The 19,163-nt window shown below is 40.0% G+C and overlaps 1 protein-coding gene across 3 annotated transcripts in view; it reads left to right on the top strand.

Annotated features, from left to right (window-relative positions):
- The window catches only part of RALB (RAS like proto-oncogene B), a 49,173-nt gene extending 31,072 nt beyond the window's left edge, over positions 1-18,101 (top strand). For all 3 annotated transcript variants that reach the window (XM_054210339.1, XM_054210338.1, XM_054210337.1), the window contains 4 exons: positions 9,692-9,848; positions 10,992-11,200; positions 13,999-14,176; positions 16,195-18,101. In XM_054210339.1, coding sequence (XP_054066314.1) covers positions 9,735-9,848; positions 10,992-11,200; positions 13,999-14,176; positions 16,195-16,314 — 621 coding nt within the window. In that variant the 5' untranslated portion in view covers positions 9,692-9,734 and the 3' untranslated portion in view covers positions 16,315-18,101. The remainder of the gene's footprint in view (positions 1-9,691; positions 9,849-10,991; positions 11,201-13,998; positions 14,177-16,194) is intronic.
- Positions 18,102-19,163: the final 1,062 nt, after the last annotated feature.

Genomic DNA, 19,163 nt, shown 5'->3' with positions numbered 1-19,163 from the left:
TAAATGCTAAACCTTTTGTGCAGGAGTTCAGGGGGACTGTGATGGACTGGGACCTTCCCTGAGAGACTTTACCTCTTGTGAGCCTGATGCACCAACTGTCTTTTCTGGTGTAGAGAAGTGAAGCCTCTAGTTAGGGAGGGGAAGCAGCATGTTTTGTGCTTATCTAGTTCATCACTGTTGACATGGGACAGGTACCTGTGTGACAGGATGCTACAATAACATGGCAAAGCTGGTGGGTTGCACCCGATGAAGCAAGCAGGATGCAAGGCTACTATTAGAATCTAAAATGACAGGTGTAAGATTAAAACTGCAATTCTGCCATGCTGTTAATATCAAAGGTGCATACCAGCTGTAGAAAACAATGTCAAAAGCCTTCAAAGACTGGAACAGGTAAGACTCCTACGAAACATGGCCCCGTTGCTGCACACCTTCTGTGGACTTAAAAGGACACACTCACTTGGTTCATAGTGCAAAAAGTGAATGGAGTAACCCAGCTCTAAAAGGCAGAGTATTCTATAAACAGTGTTTTAAGTTGTTTTATAAAGTTTCTCAAGGGTGGTAACATCTTAATCCTCAAAGATGCCTGTTGTGCGAGTTCCTTACTGCTCTAAAAGGGAGATTGTTCTCATTGTCAATGTTGTGGGGACCAGACTGCTTTGGTGCTTACCAGGAGGATTGATTCTAGAGTTCTCTGCCTTGTTTCTGTTCTCTCTTCCTTGTGTGTTTGCCAGCATCACTGGAGCTGAAGCTGCATCCAGGGCAGAAATTCAAGCTTCCAAATAGCGATGAAGGCACAGAGGCACAGTATCATGTTAGGTATCTGACTTGGTGGAGTCATAAGTTGCATTTTCTGACATTATAGCAGCATTAATATAAACTGGGCGATGTCACAGCTGACTTGTTAACACAGACTTTTATGGTACTCTCCCTGGAAAGTTGATGCATGCTGGAGTATTGGCAGTTTTCCCACCATTACATTGTCTCTCTTTTTTCTGATCCACATTAGGATCTATAAGGAATTCTGAAGGGGAAACTGCCAGTTTATCTCCTTCCTCCATGAGGAAGGCTGGGTAGAGATGACTCACCTAATGACTGTAGGGGTACAGCAATCTGTAGACTATTTTCATGCATCATATCCTAGGGGAGTTCACCTTGTGAATAATATGGTTCAGTAGATAAAGAGGAACAGCACTGGAGTCAACCATTAGCTTCTGTTCTTGCAAGTATTTACAATGTTTTGTATGCATTCAGTATATGTGAATTAAGTATAAACATACTTGGACTAGTGTCATCTGTCCACTTACAACCACTTGCATAGGTGACTAGCTGACTGCAGTTGTACAAAAGCACTACTGAACAACCAAGTAGTTGCATTTCTACTTACAGGGCTCAATTTTGAGATAAGGTGTGTGTTTTCTTGAAACAGGAATCGGCTTGGTATCATAGCATAGTCTTACTTGGTAGTAAATTGGAAAGGCTTTTGTGTAACTGTCCTCTTATTCTAATAGTCTCTTTAATGCTGCTTTCCGTGATTCCTCTCTTCGTTGGTTGAATAGTATTTGTATTTATAAAGACTAAGGGGCAAAACAGGCACTGCTTTATTGGTCTGGGAACTGGAGATGCCTCTGTGCCTGTGACAAAAATAGAATAATTGTAATAAAATGAGCACTTTATACAGATCTGTGTAAAGTTGCCTCAAGACCAAAATGAACCAGCAGAAATAAGGCTTGCATTCTACTGGTCTGTATTCAAGCTCTAATTAAGATGATTTGCAAGGCTTTATGGACTGCATGTGGCTGCAGTATTGCAGAACAGTACTGTGTTGGGATGCCTGCATGCAGTGATAACATCTTGATACAGTTGTTACCTGGCTGTTATTAACCTGTTATCACGACCGTTGCAACCATTATTTAGTCAAACAAAGATATATGTAATTTTTCTTGTTGTTGAGTGCTGCAGTGCCTTAAAAGTACTATTTAGGGGGAGTCCTTTTTCTTCTTCACTTAGCTACTGATCAGAAACAAGTTACTCAGCTATTTTTTGTCCACTCTAAGGGAATTCTAAAAAAAACCGCCCAGATACTTAAGTCCTTAGGAGCTGGGATATGTATGCATTTGCCTGTGTTTCAGTTTAGCATAAGATCTGACTTTAGTTTAAAGGGTTGCTTTAAACTGATACTCTTCTGGTGCTCAGACTGACCAGACTGAGTCCTTTGACTAAATCTTTGAAGGTTGCATTCAAATATGCAGCCTTGGATACGATCTAGTTCCAGTTTTCCTTGGGTATCATGATTATTCTGAGCAAGGTTATTCACCTTGAAATTGCAGCTAACACGTACTATATTGTCTGTTATTTATAATGAATAATCTAGAGTGCTCTTCTACTGAATGATGTGAGAGGGCATATATTTAAGAACTCTGTCGAGCGAGTAAATGCCTTCTGCTGTTGGATTTGCTTTCTAAGCTATAATGATGTGTGTCTCTGAAAACTCATAAGCAAAGTTGGGCTGTGCTTGGCAAGGATGGTAGAAGGCAATGTGCTGAGTATATACAGGTATTTCATAGCTAAATAGGTCACTATTCTAGTGACCCAAATCAAGAAGATGGCCTTAAAAGGTGGGGTTCTCCAAGTCTAGCTATAGTCTGTTGCAAAGAACAGTGTGCTGGACTTTGTAAGTTGCTAGGGTAATGATCGGATAAAGTAGCGATACATCTGGGATTCTCCCGTTCTTCATGATTTTATGCTCTATAACTGTGTGTGTCAGACAGACACTGTAAGTCTTTGTATAGTAAGTCCACTCTTCTAGAGATCACTTGATCTTATTAAACAATTTTAATCTAAGAGGAGAGCTGAAGATGATTCAGCATGCAAATGTGTGGAAAAGTAAGATATGGTATGAAGACTTAGGATCACTAGTAGGAATTCTTAATCTTAACTGGCTGTTATAATTCCTGAACGAAAACTGTTCCTTAACCTGTGCTTATCCTTTCCCCAGCCTTGTAGGAGATGGGGAATAGTCATAGTCTGGCTTTAGGTTCTGATTTAATCTTAAATTGCTGCAACATCATGAATTTACTTGTCTCGGGCTTACTTCTTGTCTGTTAAGTAGCAGTGTATGTATAGCTGGTGTTAGAGTGGCCTTGTCAGCAAATGTCGTTGAATGTAGATAAACTTCTATTTGGGTGGGATTAGTAATTCTCATTGATTGAAACTAGTGTAATATAAGATTATAATTTCCAGTGTATCAAGTAAATAATGTATTCATTCTGCAGTTTTTCCTGTAACACTTAGAGGTCTGGCTGTTACCACTTCCAACAAGGATCCAGTCTATAAAGAGCATACCCTTCAGGCCTACAGTGTTGGGTAGTTCCTTGCCCTACTAATTCTCCCTACTTCCTGATGTTATACAGTATTAAGTTTTCCAAATGCATTTCTAGTTTCCTGTGCAGTGGCCTTAACTGTGCAACTAATAGATAGTCTACTAATAGATCAGAGAGAGAAAATGCCTGATTACCAAAAGCAAACTTCGGACTTGGGTTTCACTCTAGTGCTCAGCCTGGACACTGCAGAAACGTGTCTGCTGCACCAGCACATGTGTCTAAGGAGCATAGTGTGAAGAGGGTCAGGAAACTTTACTGTTTCTGCAGCAATGTAAGTAACCTTTTGGCTGATACAGTTCTACCTTCTTTGGCCTTAGTCCTAGAGGCTGTTTTTCTTCTCTTGCATCAGCACTGGCATTGAGGCATGTGACCCTGCTGAAGTGACTGGCAGACCCAGTCAGCTCCACTGAATGGTTCTCCTACAGGAGGAGGTGGGCTTGAACAGCTGGGGCAAGGGAGAGAGGATGATGATGGCAGCATTGCATGGTAGAAATGGGGGCTGTGAAACTGTTGTCCCAACCTGCTCTGCAAGACAACTCAAGCTGAATGAATTCCCTGATCTGATTAAGTGTGGCCCAGAAAAACTTACAGCCACAACTGAGAAGGTAGAAACGCCCAGCTGTATATGGGGAAGGATACAAGCATATCCCAAGTGGGAATTTCTGCCAAACACATCATAATATCTGTTTAGCTTGAAAACCAATAACTGGAGACATGCCAAGAGGTAAGACATTAGCATGGCAAAAGAAGATAGAGTAGCATTTTTATTTTTAGCCTGCATATCCTATAATTTTCAGTAGCATTAAATATGCCACTTAATCTCAAATGAACTTTTTTATAGTTGAATTACCAGTTGGAGCATTTACAGTCCATTGAAAGCTAATGGAATTTCAGTACTTAAATATTTTCTGGATAACCTCAGAACAGCTGAGGAGCTCTTACAGTTCATAGCTCAGTGAGATTGTTAATTAGTTTTGTGATCCAGGGAATTTCTGTGAGCGCATTCTTGCAGGCATATCACAGAACCAAACACCTCAAAGCCTCCAATTCATATTCTGATAAATGAAGATCACTAAAATATTCTTGCAAAACCTTGTCCTTTCTGTGCTTGCTTTTGATGACATCATATTTAGGCCTTTAATAGGCTGAATACACAGATTTTCCTTTAAAAGTAGGTATCTGAAGGGTTTAACAAAGCTCCTCTGTCAAGCTATTGGACTAAGGGTTTCTAGAATCCCATTTTAAAATCCAAAGAATGGCTGCTTTCAGTGGCAGGATAGCAATGAAAAGAAATGTCCAAAGATATCAGCTGCACAGTGAGAGAACAAGGGCTCATCTCAGCAATTTTGAACTTAGAGCTTTATTTCAGTTTTAAATCTCAAAGTGAACTGGAAGAACTAGAAGCATTTCCAGTTTAAGCCTTTGGAGGGGTCTAGACTTTTTTATTGCAGTAATGGAATTTTTACTGGAAAACAGGTAGACTTAGTGAAGTTTCTCATGTTTCGTTTTTCTTCTACGTGTTTGTGTGGCTGTAGCAAAATGGGTTCCTTTCTTCTGAAGTGACAAGTGCTTTTTCCTTTAAGTGACTCAACAACTGTGGAGTCTTAATGCAGGTGAAGTAAAACGGGATGTAAAAGTCCAATCTGGTTTGAAATACATGTAGTTATTCAGTAATAGTCTCTGAATCTTGGTATTATGTAAGCCAATCCTGTTTGTTAACAGTCTTCTGAACTGTTTAACTTTAGGCTGAGGGTGGAGAAATAGCAACCTGATGCTTAAGTTTGGAGTTTCTGAAGCTGTTTATAAACAAATGCCTTGAAGTGCTCAGTTTTTGGGGGGCTAGCCTAGAATGACACAACATTGTGCAAGTTTCCCTACAGCAGGAGGCCTTAGTTAACCCTGAGAAGTTATAATCTAAACAGGTGAGGCAAAGGAAGGCTGAAGTAGTTGGTAAGTTTAGGGCGAGATTTCTTATATTGAGGGTGGCATGGTTTGATTTGTCCCATGGCCAAGTAAACATCTTCAGAAGTCTAAATCAAAACAGCTTTTTAGCAACCACTATGGTTTGATTTGTAGATCTCGCTGTGCTTCATGTGGCCAGCCTGTCTGTTGATGTAACCTTCATTTCTTGGTCTGAAGAGCATCTTTCATTAGCACCACAAAGCTCCTATTGTGCATGTGGCTTTGTGTAACCTATTATAAAAAAAATCCAGAGTTATCAAGTCAATCCTTATCTTTTAAAACAGATGAAGGAGGTAATTACTTCTAATTTTTTTAAAGATGAAAGACTGTCTGAAAAATGCTTTGACCTGGGCTCTGTTTTAGCAATTTATTTCAAAGAAGGATGAACTATAACCAGAAGAACCCCCCCAAAAAAATCTTTCAGAATTTTTTTTTTACAGCTTATGACGCCACACAAAGTGTGATGTGGTGTCATTAAATCTGAGGGTAAAATGACAGATTGAAATTAAATATATTAACTGACTGTCATTGACTGTATTGCTTCTTTTCCTGTCAGAGGAAGGTTAGTCTTGTTTGGGCACAGTTTACTTCCCAGCAGAGCAATGTGTGAGAGGAGAGAATACTTATCACAGAATTAGGTGGCTTGTCTGGTCACTCATTCAGTACAGGCTCTTCAGCAGATGTATTAAGACTCTCGGCCTTAAATTTACATTCTCTTAAACTGAAGGGAATTGAATAGTGTTTTAAAAACAACTGCAGTTATTACAGGTTCTTCTAGACACAGTTACTTTTTTGAGAGGTGGCTGGATTTCCCAAGCCTACATTTTCTGTAAGGTACAGATGAGTTAATGTCAGTGCCTTGATTGCCTCAAGGATGGTTAATCTACAGAATGGGAGGAAAATTCATCTTTGTCTACTCTGATGACTGAGGAGTGAGTTTCCACTTGTGTTAATTAATTTTTTTTTTAACCTCAAGGAACTGTTAGATGTGAGCTTTGAACCATGGTGTGTAAACTGTTTCTTGGGCTGCAGAGGTGGACATGCAAGTAAACAAACAGTTGGCTCCAATGATGTCTCTTGTTGTTTTATTAGAGTATTCCTATTAAAATCTTGCTGTGCCCCTTTCTGAACCAGTGATGTGCTATCAGCCTATTGTCTTGTAAACACTGGCACTTCTGCACTGATAGTGCCTGTATCAATCCTGTGCCACACTGTTTCAGCCTTGCCTTGTTCTGTGCTGCCTGGCTGTTCTGGGGTGGGAGGGGGCCATGCTCCCTCTGTTGCCACTGAAGAAGAGATGCCTTGTGTGAAGCTTCTGGGACTTCACTGAGGGCGTACAACGTAGGGGTTGTGTTGTCAGCAGACTCCTGCATTCAGAGGGTTCATGTAGTGTTGATACTCTAAAAGATTCAAGTGGCACTTGTAACAGCTCTGCAGGGAAAGTCAAGTACCTTGGCCATTAAGAGCTGGGCTAGCTTTAGATGCAATAAAACTGTACATTTGTATGTTATTGGATGGGATTTGTTTAATATTATGCTCTGATTACAAGTCAGGTAGTACTGTGTATGAAGGCTGACCTTGTAGTTTCTACTGGCCAGTGTTGAGGTGGGATGGAGAAGGAAGAATTTAAATATTCTCTCCACTTACCTGTATGATGAACTTGTACTGAATCAAATTGGTCAGTATTTTACCTATAAGGCAGCTATTCCTTTAATATGACCAGGTAAAGGTGTGGTATCCCTATTGGCAGGAGGGAGAATGTTGCTGTTTTCTCTTGGCTGTTAGTAAATAATCGTTTTATTGTAGTTGCATAGCACAGTGGACTTGCAGCAGCACTAAGTTTGTGTTGCCTGAAAAATGTTTAACTTGAAAGCTTTATGTTAGGTAATACAGCAGCTACAAAAACCTTAGGATGCATGTTAATGGAATAATCGAAGATTAAATCCAGCCTGAAAAGAACAAAAGCACTGAAAAGCTGCTAAGGGTCTCTTGGCTTCTTTAGAAAGCAGCTTGTCTACTAGTTTAAAAAGCCAGACTACTCTTTATCTAGGACAAAATAAATTTCTCTACAACTTATTAAGAGCAAGCTATGTTATTACTGGAACATGTAAAGTCCCCAAACCATGTAATCACGTAGTCAGTCTGTAGCTCTTACACCTTGGGTGTCTATGTCCAAGCAAACTGAATTCTAGTTTATCATCTGTAGAGCATGTGGACCATAAGCAAAGAAAGCCTTTCAGCAACAGCTTCTGGAGTTCAGATGCTACCTGTTGTGTCTTCTCCCAGTTTTTCCACACTCCCCTGGCAGGGAGCTCTATTCTCTTCCCCTCTTGCCTATCTGGTGACTAAGAACTAAAAATCAGGCTTGCAATCGTTTTGTGGTTTGGAATATCTGGGGAGATGGCTGAATTAACTGTTTCCCAACACAAATGTGTGTTTGTGCTCTACAGGGAGAATCTGAGAAGTACAAGTTGTCACATCCCATTTCTGTACTAATGAGTGTCCTGGATGAGGGAGCTGATGTATAACATAATATAGAAGATTACCAGTGTTTATCCCAGAATGAACACTTAAAGATGATTAATTTGCATTACTGTACCAAATGTGTGTAGCAAACAGGTGTGAGTAAAATACTCTGCATAGCAAAATACTGCTGCTCATATGTTTGAAAACACTGTCCTGAGGGCACTTCTTGATTGTTGGCACGTTTGTTCTTGTATTCAGTAGTCAATGAGAACTTAGTTTGATTTGTTGCTTTTCGGAACATCAGGTCATGACAAGGGGGGAAAAGATCTTCACAATCACTTACCCCAGGGCAGGTTGCCCAGACTGGTCATGGAATTGTCAACTTGAAAATGCAGGGCACATAAAGCAGTTTGCTCCAAGCAGTCCAGTTTATGGGAGAGGTTTGGACTACACAACATCCAAAGGTCCTTTCCAGGCCAAATACTCCTGTAAACAAATAGTGTGTTTGTAGGTTGACAATGCCTTAGTCCCTAGTTAATTTTGTTTAGGGCAGCTACTTAGCCTGAAGGCTCTTCCAATATAGTACTCTGCAAGGCCTATGGGAGAAGTTATGTTTCCATACAGTAGAACTTGGTGTGATGTGGCAGTTCCAGTGCCTTTCTGAATTAATCATGTCCAGGCAAATTTGAGACTCATGGCTGGCTTGTTGCTTCTGGAATAATGGGTGCTGGTATAGCCACTTTCCATAGCAGTGTTCCCTGAATAGTGCTTTCCCCTTACAGCACTCTGCCGGGATATGAACACCTGGGGCCCTTCATTGTCCTTCTGTGAGGACACATGTGTTGCTATCCTAGCATCCCCTATTAGCCATCATGTGTCTGGAGTACTCATCTCTGTGTTTTCTCACTGTGACTGGTGACACATCTCTTTTTGTACTGGTTACTTCTGCATTTGTCCCCAGTGTGATGTTCTTAGAGCTGCTGCTCTGTGCTGATCAGGTTGTGGCAGCTGGTGCTTGTGTTTCTGTCACAACTACTGTATCCAGCTACTCTTAAAAAACCCACTAGTATTATTTTTAAGAGGTCTCCAGCACTTAATTACTCAGTTTGCATAACACACAAACAAAAGCTTGCTAACTAGTACTTGTTCGTTGAAGCTTACTCTTTTATGGCCCTGTTACATCAGGAGAAGAATAGGAACTGAGAATTTCTTGCAGTAAAGCAAGATTTTTTTTTTTCCAAAAGTACATTAGACTTTCAGCATCAAAAGGCAGGAAGAATATAAAATAAATGCTAATGCCATGTCGTAAGACTTCTGCTGGAAGCTTTTGCAAGTTGTTCCTGCCAGAATTTACTGTGTAACTCTGCTTTTTTCTTAGCCTACATAGAGAGGAGATCAAAAGTCATCTTTCTACCTATAAGCGGATCTGAGGTATAACTCGGCTTCCAGGTTGTAAGCTGCATCAACATTAAAGAAATATTTTAGGAAGGTGTAAAGCTTTATAACAAGAACAATAAAAAACCACTTAATTTCATGTTTGAGAAAATGAGATTTTTTTTTTCTTTGGAGGCTGCTCTAGATAGCAGTCATGTAGGATGGGTTTACAAATAAGAACAGCTTGTTCAGCTAGTAGCTGCTTTGAGAAACCTTTGGCACTTTTATTAATGGTACTTTTGTCACAAATGCCTTCTACTTGTTCTAATACCTTGTTCTGACTCATGCTTTAGACATCAGTGATATGGTTTGCTTGCCAGTGCATGGAAATGGTCCATTTTTCAGGCTTGCTGGACAGGTTTTAATCTGGTCTTCCAGTACTAGTGAGATGCTTTACCTGCACGCTGCCATGGTGTCATGGATGGTGACTGTGTTTCTTCTGTCTGCAGATCTAATTGGTTGCCTGGCACTTCGTTGGTGGCAAGCAGGACAATGGCTGCCAGCAAGAGCAAGAACCAGAGTTCCTTGGCCCTTCATAAAGTAATTATGGTTGGTAGTGGAGGTGTGGGCAAATCTGCACTCACTCTTCAATTTATGTATGATGAGGTAAGTTGGTTCAGCTTCTCTAAAGCACCAACAGATATAGCTTACTAAACTTCTTGTTTTAGTGGTATGGGGGAACTAAATGTAAATAGCAAAAGACCTGATGACCTGACTGGTGGTAGAAGAATATAGGAATCTGTGAAGGGTGCCCTCGGGGAATATTTAGGTGGACAAAATTGATGCTTATTAGTGAAAGAATGGTCTTCAAAAGACATGGAGAATGTGAACGTGCTTGTTTGAGTGTACAGAGGCTGTTATCTGTTGGCAATGAACTTCAATTTTGTTGCTGTTTCTTTTGGGTCAGTTAAGGTTGAAGTCAGAAGTAAGCCTTCTAGCTCATTCTGAGCCAAATAGTGCAGAGACATATGAAGTAGGCATGGTCATAGCATGAATTCTTCTGTACTGGTATACAGGAAGCTAGATCAGACAATCCAGACTAGTATGTGAAGGAATACATGATCCTGTAATTCAGAAGTTAGTATTTATCTGTAGGCTGTTCTCACATACTGTAGTGATGTGAATATCTGAGGAGGTGGCACAGTCATTAGTGAAGGCCAGTGAGCTTAATCATGGCACAGCCTTTTGTTGTGCTTTGAGTCTGAGAGAAAGGGTGTGGAAATGTAAGGAGTCTTACGTTGGACATGTGTGGTCAGCACAGAACTACAAGTTGAATTGGCAGTGTCTTTGTGGGTCTGATCAATAAAGTATGTGCCTATGTAATTATGGAGCAGGCTTTCATGTTCAACAGCTGGATGCTGTCATCTATAGCTGTTGAAGCTTCAGATAGCTGTACTTGAAGTACACTGAAATTCTTTGTCTTGAAGTAGGAGATCTAGATAATGCCACCAGGTTGCTAGTAGCTTATACTGTATCTTTGTCCTTTACATTGTGCTGAAATTGCTGAACAGTGTTTCATGTAGCAAGACAGTTTCTCTTGACTAGGCAGGCTGGCTCTTTGATGTATTAAGTGCTTAAATAATTTGTTTTTTATAGTAGAATTAAAAAAAAGTGATGGAACTTAGTAGTTGACTGAATTATGAGAAGGTTTTTGGGAATTTAAGTGTTACTGAAGTGGAAGAGTGGATATGGACAAATACTGATACCATTTGACAGTAATTCTAAACACTAATCCCTTATCTTCTTCAGTTTGTAGAAGACTATGAACCTACCAAGGCTGACAGCTACAGAAAGAAAGTAGTTCTAGATGGTGAAGAAGTTCAGATAGACATTCTGGACACAGCAGGACAGGAGGATTATGCAGCTATCAGAGACAACTATTTCCGCAGTGGAGAAGGGTTTCTTCTAGTCTTCTCAATAACAGAGCATGAATCCTTTACAGCAACAGCAGAGTTCCGGTAAGTAGTTTCTCTCACAGGCAGGGGGAAATATCTAGTTCCTATGTTGCTCTGACAACTCTTCTTAAAAGCTACACTCTTTATCCTTTGTCATTACCATTTGGTCAATAAGAGTGGCAACACAGCCATTTTGCTTTCAGTAACCAGTAACTTAAACCACCGTATCCAGCCTCTGGCTGTAGTTGTCTTCATGCCCTCAACTTATGAGTACATTATGCCAGCAGCAACTTCAGGCATGTAACAGATTCTTGGACTCTTAAAACATGTATGTTCAAGCCAATTTCCAGTCTTTGTGGATGTGAAGTTTAATTATCTTAAAGCAGTACTTCTGGAATTAAGTCTGCCTTTTGGCCAGGTTTCAGACACTGTATTGCTTACTGCTAGAAGCAGGTGCTCTAAGGAAAGGAAGGATTAGCCTTCACTCTCAGGTATGGTTTGGTGCCAAACAAGGGTTGGCAGACAAGCAGTACTATTGTAGGCAGACGTATTCCTAGAAAGACACGCAGTAGTAGTAAATGCTTCCATTTTTGTTCTTGGGATTAGCAGTTCTAATGTAAAAATCAGCACCAGACTAAGCACAGAAACTGCTTGTGTAGTGTAAAAGGAGAAAAAAAAAAAAGGGGAGCCTAAACCATTGTTCTCGTCTCAGAACTCATGTAGCTGGGTTCTTCAGAGCAAGTGTTCTAACTCCTGTTAGGTAATAGTTGCTGCCTCAGTGTAGAAGGTAATCCAGAGATTCCCTAGGACAGCTGTACAACTTGAAGTAAAACTTGCCAAAACACAGGGAAAGTGTTAGGAGTTCCTTACGTTTGCCAGAATAAAAGCTGTCTATCAGTCTGGCTTATGTTTGCTTTGCTTCAGTGGTACAAGGTTGAGAGAGACTAACTGGTAATGCAAATGCTGGTGCTAAGGTAGACACCTGTTTCTAGGGTTTTCTTAAAGCTATGGCAAACTCCCCTCGCACTCTAAGACATTGGTCCAGGTTCTGACTGTATTATACTGTTCCAACGGTAGTAGGTTACTGCATAATCTTTTAAGAGGTATAAAAATATTGTTCCTTTATCACATAATACTTCTGTGACTTTGCTAGACTTCAGAAGGCTGACAGTTGTGGGGTGCGCAAGCAGAGCTTTTCTGCTCAGTTTGCTCTAACTGGAGCACTTAAAGGAGCTAAACAGTTGAAGTTTTGTAGGACTGCAAAACTGAGTACTTGGACTGTTCCTAGTATAAAATGGAGGAAAAAGTCATATTATTCAAAAATACCAGGGAAAAAATGAGACACTTGAAAGTACTCATCCTGGATTTTTGGCTTGTGTGCTTAAGTGAAATACAAGGTTAAACTTAAGGCTTTGGATGAAAAGGACTAGGGGTTTTTATCTTGGCAGTTTGTGGGTTTTTTTGTCAGACTTCTGTAACTAGGTTCCCTGTGTGTTGATTCAAGACTCCAGCACAACAAAACAATGAAAAAGCAATGCTAGCTCTAGAAGGACCTAAAAGCTTTGAGATGGAAAATCTTCTACTTTTTGATGGTTACAAGTTAACAAACAGTGAAATTAGTTAAATGGAATACTTAGTTTGGCTGCCATGCAAGAATCAGCTCCTTGGAAAACTGTTCCTCGGGAAGGAGTGGGGAATGGGCATTATGAGTCACCAGCATCACAGGCTAATCTGCAGATTGGTGTTATTGGTCCTCTAACTTCCAGAAGTCTCAAACTCAGAGGCAGTTGAATACTGAATGAACTATGGGCTTGTCTTTAAACCCTAGCTCTCCTGCTGATGCTATGCATTCAGTGTTTGCTTTTGGTGCTGCTGTAATCTGAAAATGTGTGAAGGTACAGGTTGAATGCAACAGCAGATTGTCTGCTTCAGTGTTAACAGTATTTTAGATTCTCACATATTCTACATACATTCAGTTATTTTGTGGATGGAAAGTGCAGGCATCTCAAGTAGTGTGGTAACTCAACGGCATGAGGAGGTGCAGCACCATGCCTATGCCTGGTTTGGTTCTTGTTTATAACAAAATGAAGCAGTCTAAAAATAACTGTAGGCGGGTACAGTTCTTTCAGAATCCTAGACGGACAGCAACATGTGTCAGTCTGGTTTCAACCTGTGTTTTACTCTAATAATAGCACAGACTTTCGGGCTGACATGCAACATGTCTCTGTTCCTGGATGCTGATAGGTCCTTAGAATGCCAGACGATAGCTAGGTTAATGCTGATGGTTCAGATATTTTCTTGAAGTCTTTGAAGGAGGAAGGCTGCTAGCTTTTTAATTCAGCACTGTTTAGTAGCTTTCTCCTTTGTGTAAAGTTTAGGTGCCATTAAGAATGATGTCTGCCAGCTACTTACGCTGTTTCCAACCTCCTGTGTTGTCAAAGCCTTGGTGTTGCCCAGGCCTATATTGAGGTGGGATGTAGGCTGGAAATCGATGACTGAATGCCAAAGTGAAACTTGGCAAATGTGTTGCTTGTACACTTTTCCTCATTTAGGTGTGAACTCCTGTTGTGAGTTGGTCTTCTGCCATAGAGCTCTATATTAGAGCGTGGTTAGTAAACTTACTAATTAAATGGTAAAACTGCCTTCTTGAAAATGTGAGGCTTTTACTAGTCTAAACCCCATAGCATTAGCGTGTTAAATTTGAAATGATTTTAAAGTGTGTGTTCAACTGTTGGGAAACGTACTGTAAAGTACTGTTGTAAACAGTTATGTGCAGACCACTTGATCCACTTCTGATAAGGGTGGGGGTTTTGTTGCTACTCCTAACACAAATATTTTATTTTGAATACCTGATGCATTAGGGAACAGATTCTGCGTGTGAAGGCTGAAGAGGATAAAATCCCTTTACTGGTAGTGGGAAACAAATCTGACTTGGAAGAGCGCAGACAAGTGCCTGTAGAAGAGGCAAGAAGTAAGGCAGAAGAGTGGGGTGTGCAGTATGTAGAAACCTCTGCCAAAACTAGAGCGAATGTAGATAAGGTAAGACAAATGACATCTGGTCAGTTAGATCGTTACTACTTGTTTAATAGCCAAGTGACTAATTCTTGACTCTTGCTAGGACAAAAGCAAATCCATAATTGTTCTTCCGAAAGCCTAGATTGTCAGAATTAATGAGCCTGCAGAATGTGTACTCTTAAGCAAGTACCTAGTTTAGAGGAGCCAGAGACCCTGTACAAGTTAATGCTGTTGTCTTGTTTTAACTGTAGGTACCTGAACCAATAGCTTTCCAATAGTACTGTGGGTAAATGGGTTCAAGGATTCCCTGAAATACGTTGTTTTATTTATAGGGGGTGTCCTATTATTGTAACAGCAATAAATAGCAAACTTAAACACTTAGAAATTGTTCCACCTTCCCTACAAAGCTACATATAGTGTGGCTAATGCTAAAGATTTCATTCTTGTTTTCTGCTAAGACTATTTTGAATTGTGATAAGAACAACAGTGTTGGTGGTAGGTTATTCCAGAAGAGAAATGAGTTAAGACTATGGAGTGTTTGCCCATTAAGGAAACATCAATTCAAGCCTCCCCTTCATTTTGTGTGTAGTGGGGGTTTCTTGAAGAAGAGGGTGCCTTTTTTATCTCACAAATCCACAGAAGATGGTCTGAAATTACTGTTGGGCCCCCTAAGGGACTACAGAGGTGTGGCTTGGTAATCTGCATTTGTTTAAAGATCACAAACGGTAATCACTTTTTCTCTTTTTGGACAGAACATTTGCGGCTAGCTGTACTCTGAGTTCTTGGAGACAGCTTCCTATTCTTCTAGCCTATATTAATTTACTAATGGAAATGCTGTTGGTGCATAAGTTATCTAGTATGAACTCTGTTTCTCTCATTCTTGGTTAAAACAGAGTATATGAAACTTTTGACTTTGGTTATCAAGGATATGGCATAATTTAAATTTGGTTAAAGAAGCATTCTGACTTGTGGAATGTTACTAGAAAGTCAGACTCAAATGTGTAAACTGCGTGATGTAGTAAAACATGAATACCTAGATTTGCTTTTGCCTATGAGCTGTCTCGTGACTAGAAAATGCTTAGCCTGTTTTATACTTAGACTAGCTTTCTGAGCAGTTGGGATTAACAGCAATATAGCTGTGAGTCTGGAGTGTACTAGCATGGTGTTCTATCTAGACTTGCTCTCAGGTCTTCTCTAGCTAGCTTGTGTGATATACTTGTTATCCTCTATATAAGTACTGTTTTGTGTATGTTAAGACAAGTTATCAGCCATTGTGATGATTGTGCTTTGATGCTGTAGCAGAATAAAAAAAACCTTAAGAGGATTTTGAATGATAAACTATTTGTGATCAATAGTGTGGTCTTTTTTCCAAGTATCAAAGACCTGTGTAGTTCCCCATTTAAAAAAAGCCTAACTCTATTGAGTGCCACTAAGCTCTTTTCTTGTAATCCTAAAAATAATTTTTCCCAATAACCCTCTGCAGTAAAACAGCTGTTGAATCGTAAGTGGCATGTACCTAGACATTGTGTATACAGAGTTGAAATCAGCTAGAATTTTGAAGACAACATCAGAGTAATGACTCTCTGAATCTTTCTTATAACATAGTCTGGGAATTTTCTGTGCCTGATGCTGTCACTTGTATGCTGCAGCTTTTTAATTATAAAACAGGCAGAATACTACTCAGCAGAGTGTGCTTGTATCTACATGAAAAGGACTGGACTAAATGCTTTGCATAGTTAACAAGAGTGATTTGCCTGGAAATGTTTGCTAGGCACAGACAAATGTTCTCATGAGCTCTGAATGCTGCTTTTGTGCAAGACTGATATTCAATAAAAAGCTCTTAAAATGGGGCTGTTGAACAATTTGGTAGCCAGGTAAGACTGTTCTACTTCTTGCCACTGCTTGACATGCTACATAATTACGTTGTTGAGTTTGTCACTGGGATCTATGTCTAGACTCACTATTTGCTGCTGAATACTGTGGTGTTCATCTGCTTTCTGGTGGCAGACCCTATTTAATCGTTCTTTATTTTTCCCTCCTAGGTATTCTTTGATTTAATGAGAGAAATCAGAGCAAAGAAAATGTCAGAAAACAAAGACAAGAATGGCAAGAAAAGTGGCAAGAACAAGAAAAGCTTTAAAGAAAGATGTTGCTTACTGTGATGCTTGGGAACTGTAAATATCTATCTACCGGTGGCATGGATAAGATACCACTAAGGATATAGGGCTGGATTCATGAAAGGTAGTCTGTATTGACTCCTTTATCTTTTGCTTTGCATATCACACCTTCAAAATGTGAAAACAGAACTTTGAAACCATTTCTGGTATCCAACAAAACCTATGCCTACTTAAACTGAAATGTGCTCCGTCTTTCAGAACTAGAAACAGTTTCAGAACTACAATCCTTCTGCTTGGTTATACAAAGTACTTTCATATTAACTTCCTAGTTTACTCTGTTTCTCTTGAACCTCTTCTGGCCTTAACAAGCGCAGCTGTTCAGGTTCAAACACTTTTTCCCCACTGTTGCTGCCCTCCTTGATGTTGCAAACTGCAGAAAAGTTAGATGACATCTGGTAAAGGGTTTGAGCGTCCATCTTCTGTTAGTTGTCACTGATATTTCTTACACTGAAATCTGCTAGCTTCCTCCCCACACTCCATGTAAGAAATAACAACTGACATTTGAGAGTCGACTCAAAACATTTTTCCATGTTCTGTTAAGTCAATACAGCATTCATGAATCAAGCCTATGGACTCAATTCAGATTTACTTAGGCAATGCAAAAATTGATACTTAAATAATGGCTAGATGCATTCCCCACTGGTCTGTCTTCTCATCCTTAAATTAGTGATATGGGGTGAGAGAATGACTGTAATCCCTTTTTCAAAAGGAATACTATTATCACCATCTCCTTCAAATGCTGTCCTGGGTTTCTTCCATGTATTGTGGCTAGACTCAGTTACACTCACTCTACATCCATCATCCTTCCCCTCCCTGGTACTGGAATAGTGAAAATGAAAGTGTTGATTTCATCGGTTTTGTTTCTACTGGAACACTTGTGATCATGTTGGAGAAGTGGGACATCTGCATCTGTCTCTTGTCTTGCTGAAGATGAAAACTTTGAGTAAGGATGGGTCACATCACACAATCATGACTTGGAATAGGTGAGGCATACATGCTACCTCTCAATGATTAGCTGGCTAGTGAGTTGTATGGTGTCAAAAAGCAAATGAAGTAAGCAGTTGCCGTGTCTGTTACTCACTGTTAATTTTATATGTACTGTTTCTTATGCACAGCAACCTAGCACATGGAGACTCATGTTGAGTTTTGCTGTCAGTTAAGCAATGGTGGTCACGTACTGATCAACAAAAACCAGCCTAGAAATGGAAGAAGTCAGTACTTAGCAGACCTTCTTATCAGTTGACTGAACCGAGCTTTCTGATGCTGTTTAAGTGCAGTTGCCAAAAAATACACCTGTCACTGTTGTGGGAAGTAACTGTCTCTTCTGATTGTGGAGTCTCTTAATGAATTATGGCAGCCTTCTGTTTTGAAGGAGTAGAGAGACTTAAAGTAGTGACTGTATCTTGCCTGTTAACCAGATGCTTAAACACAGTTACTTGGTGAAAGGAATAAGCAATGTGGCTGTTCAATGAAGCACACTGCAGCACTAAATTAACAAATACTGTTTCTTTTTGAGGTGAAGGAGTAGTGAATACTGTTCAGTACTTAGTATTGTAATTTGAGGTTGAAAAACATTTTTAACGTGTACTAGATTGCTCTTGTGCATTCCATTTCTGAACTTTGAAAAAAGTAAGTAGATACCAGAACCTCTGTTGGTCTGAGGTTTCACAGGGACTTATCGCAAACTCATTGTCTTCCATAACTAGTTCAACTTGTCAGGCAACTCATTGGATTGGGGAAACTGTACTAAATAAAAGGTGCTGTAATCTTCATTCTTGTCAAGTTAAATTCCTTCTTTGTTAATGTTATCTTGTATGCGCAGAAAGAATGGTTAACCAATTCTGGAAATATTTATCTTTGAACAGTGTAATTAATTGGTATTACAAAGCCAGCTTGACAATACAGTTTTGAAGCACAGCCTGGGAGCCTGCTGGCTTGCAGAACTTGTCATTTGAGCTGTATTGCCTGTGTCTAAAGCCTAAGTACCTAATGGGACTCTTGGAGCTGTAGCACTTCACCAAGAAGGTTTCCTCTTGAGCTTACATGGATAAAGTCCATTTTTGAGTGCACATTGTGTATATGGAAAATGAATGTCTGCTTCTGGAGGAAGACAACTCATTTAGGTTTGGTGTTAGTTGAGACCTAAAGGTTAAGTCCTTAATTAACCTAAAGGATAAACAACAGTTGAGTTCACAGTGCAAGCTTATCTAGGTCAAGCCCCTCTGAGGGGGACTGTAAAATGTGTCTAGCAAAACTGAATAAGCTTTCCTTCCTATACGAATAATGAACTCGGCAAAGCTCACAATGAGCATCTCAGCTGTATTGGCTCGAGACTTGCGTGCTTTGACCTTTGATCTCTTTAGTCTTAAAGTACCTGACAGTATTTGATAGGACAGATGAATTTCTACTCGGAACAGTGAGTCTGCCACTGGTGTGCTTACAGTCCATGTGCTGTTCTCACTCAGGTTATCTTTTATTTTTTTATCAACTGATAAAGCTCCACCACTGAGGTGGACTTGGAAGAAGGTGCTTGCTGTTCCATGGCTTGATACTGCATCTCTTCAGTGTCCTGTGCTTGTCACCTTTTCCGGAAAGATTAGGCCTGGAGACTAAATACAACAGCTTTTCAGTATTCCTCGTCTGTACTTCTGGCAAGCTTCAGTTTAACTTTCCAGTTACAGCTGAAAACATGATAGCCGAGGTAGCTGCCTTGTTTACTTCATAACAGTTGGCAACAAGCATTCTGACTTGTACCAGGAAGGCAATAAAACTGCTCCCCAGACTAGAATCCTGTTGCCTCCACCTCATGGTGGAAGTGCCTGAATGCATGCCCC

Source organism: Rissa tridactyla, chromosome 7 (genome assembly GCF_028500815.1).
Source record: "Rissa tridactyla isolate bRisTri1 chromosome 7, bRisTri1.patW.cur.20221130, whole genome shotgun sequence".
NCBI classification, from domain to species: domain Eukaryota; kingdom Metazoa; phylum Chordata; class Aves; order Charadriiformes; family Laridae; genus Rissa; species Rissa tridactyla.
This window is presented reverse-complemented; position numbering and strand designations above follow the sequence as displayed.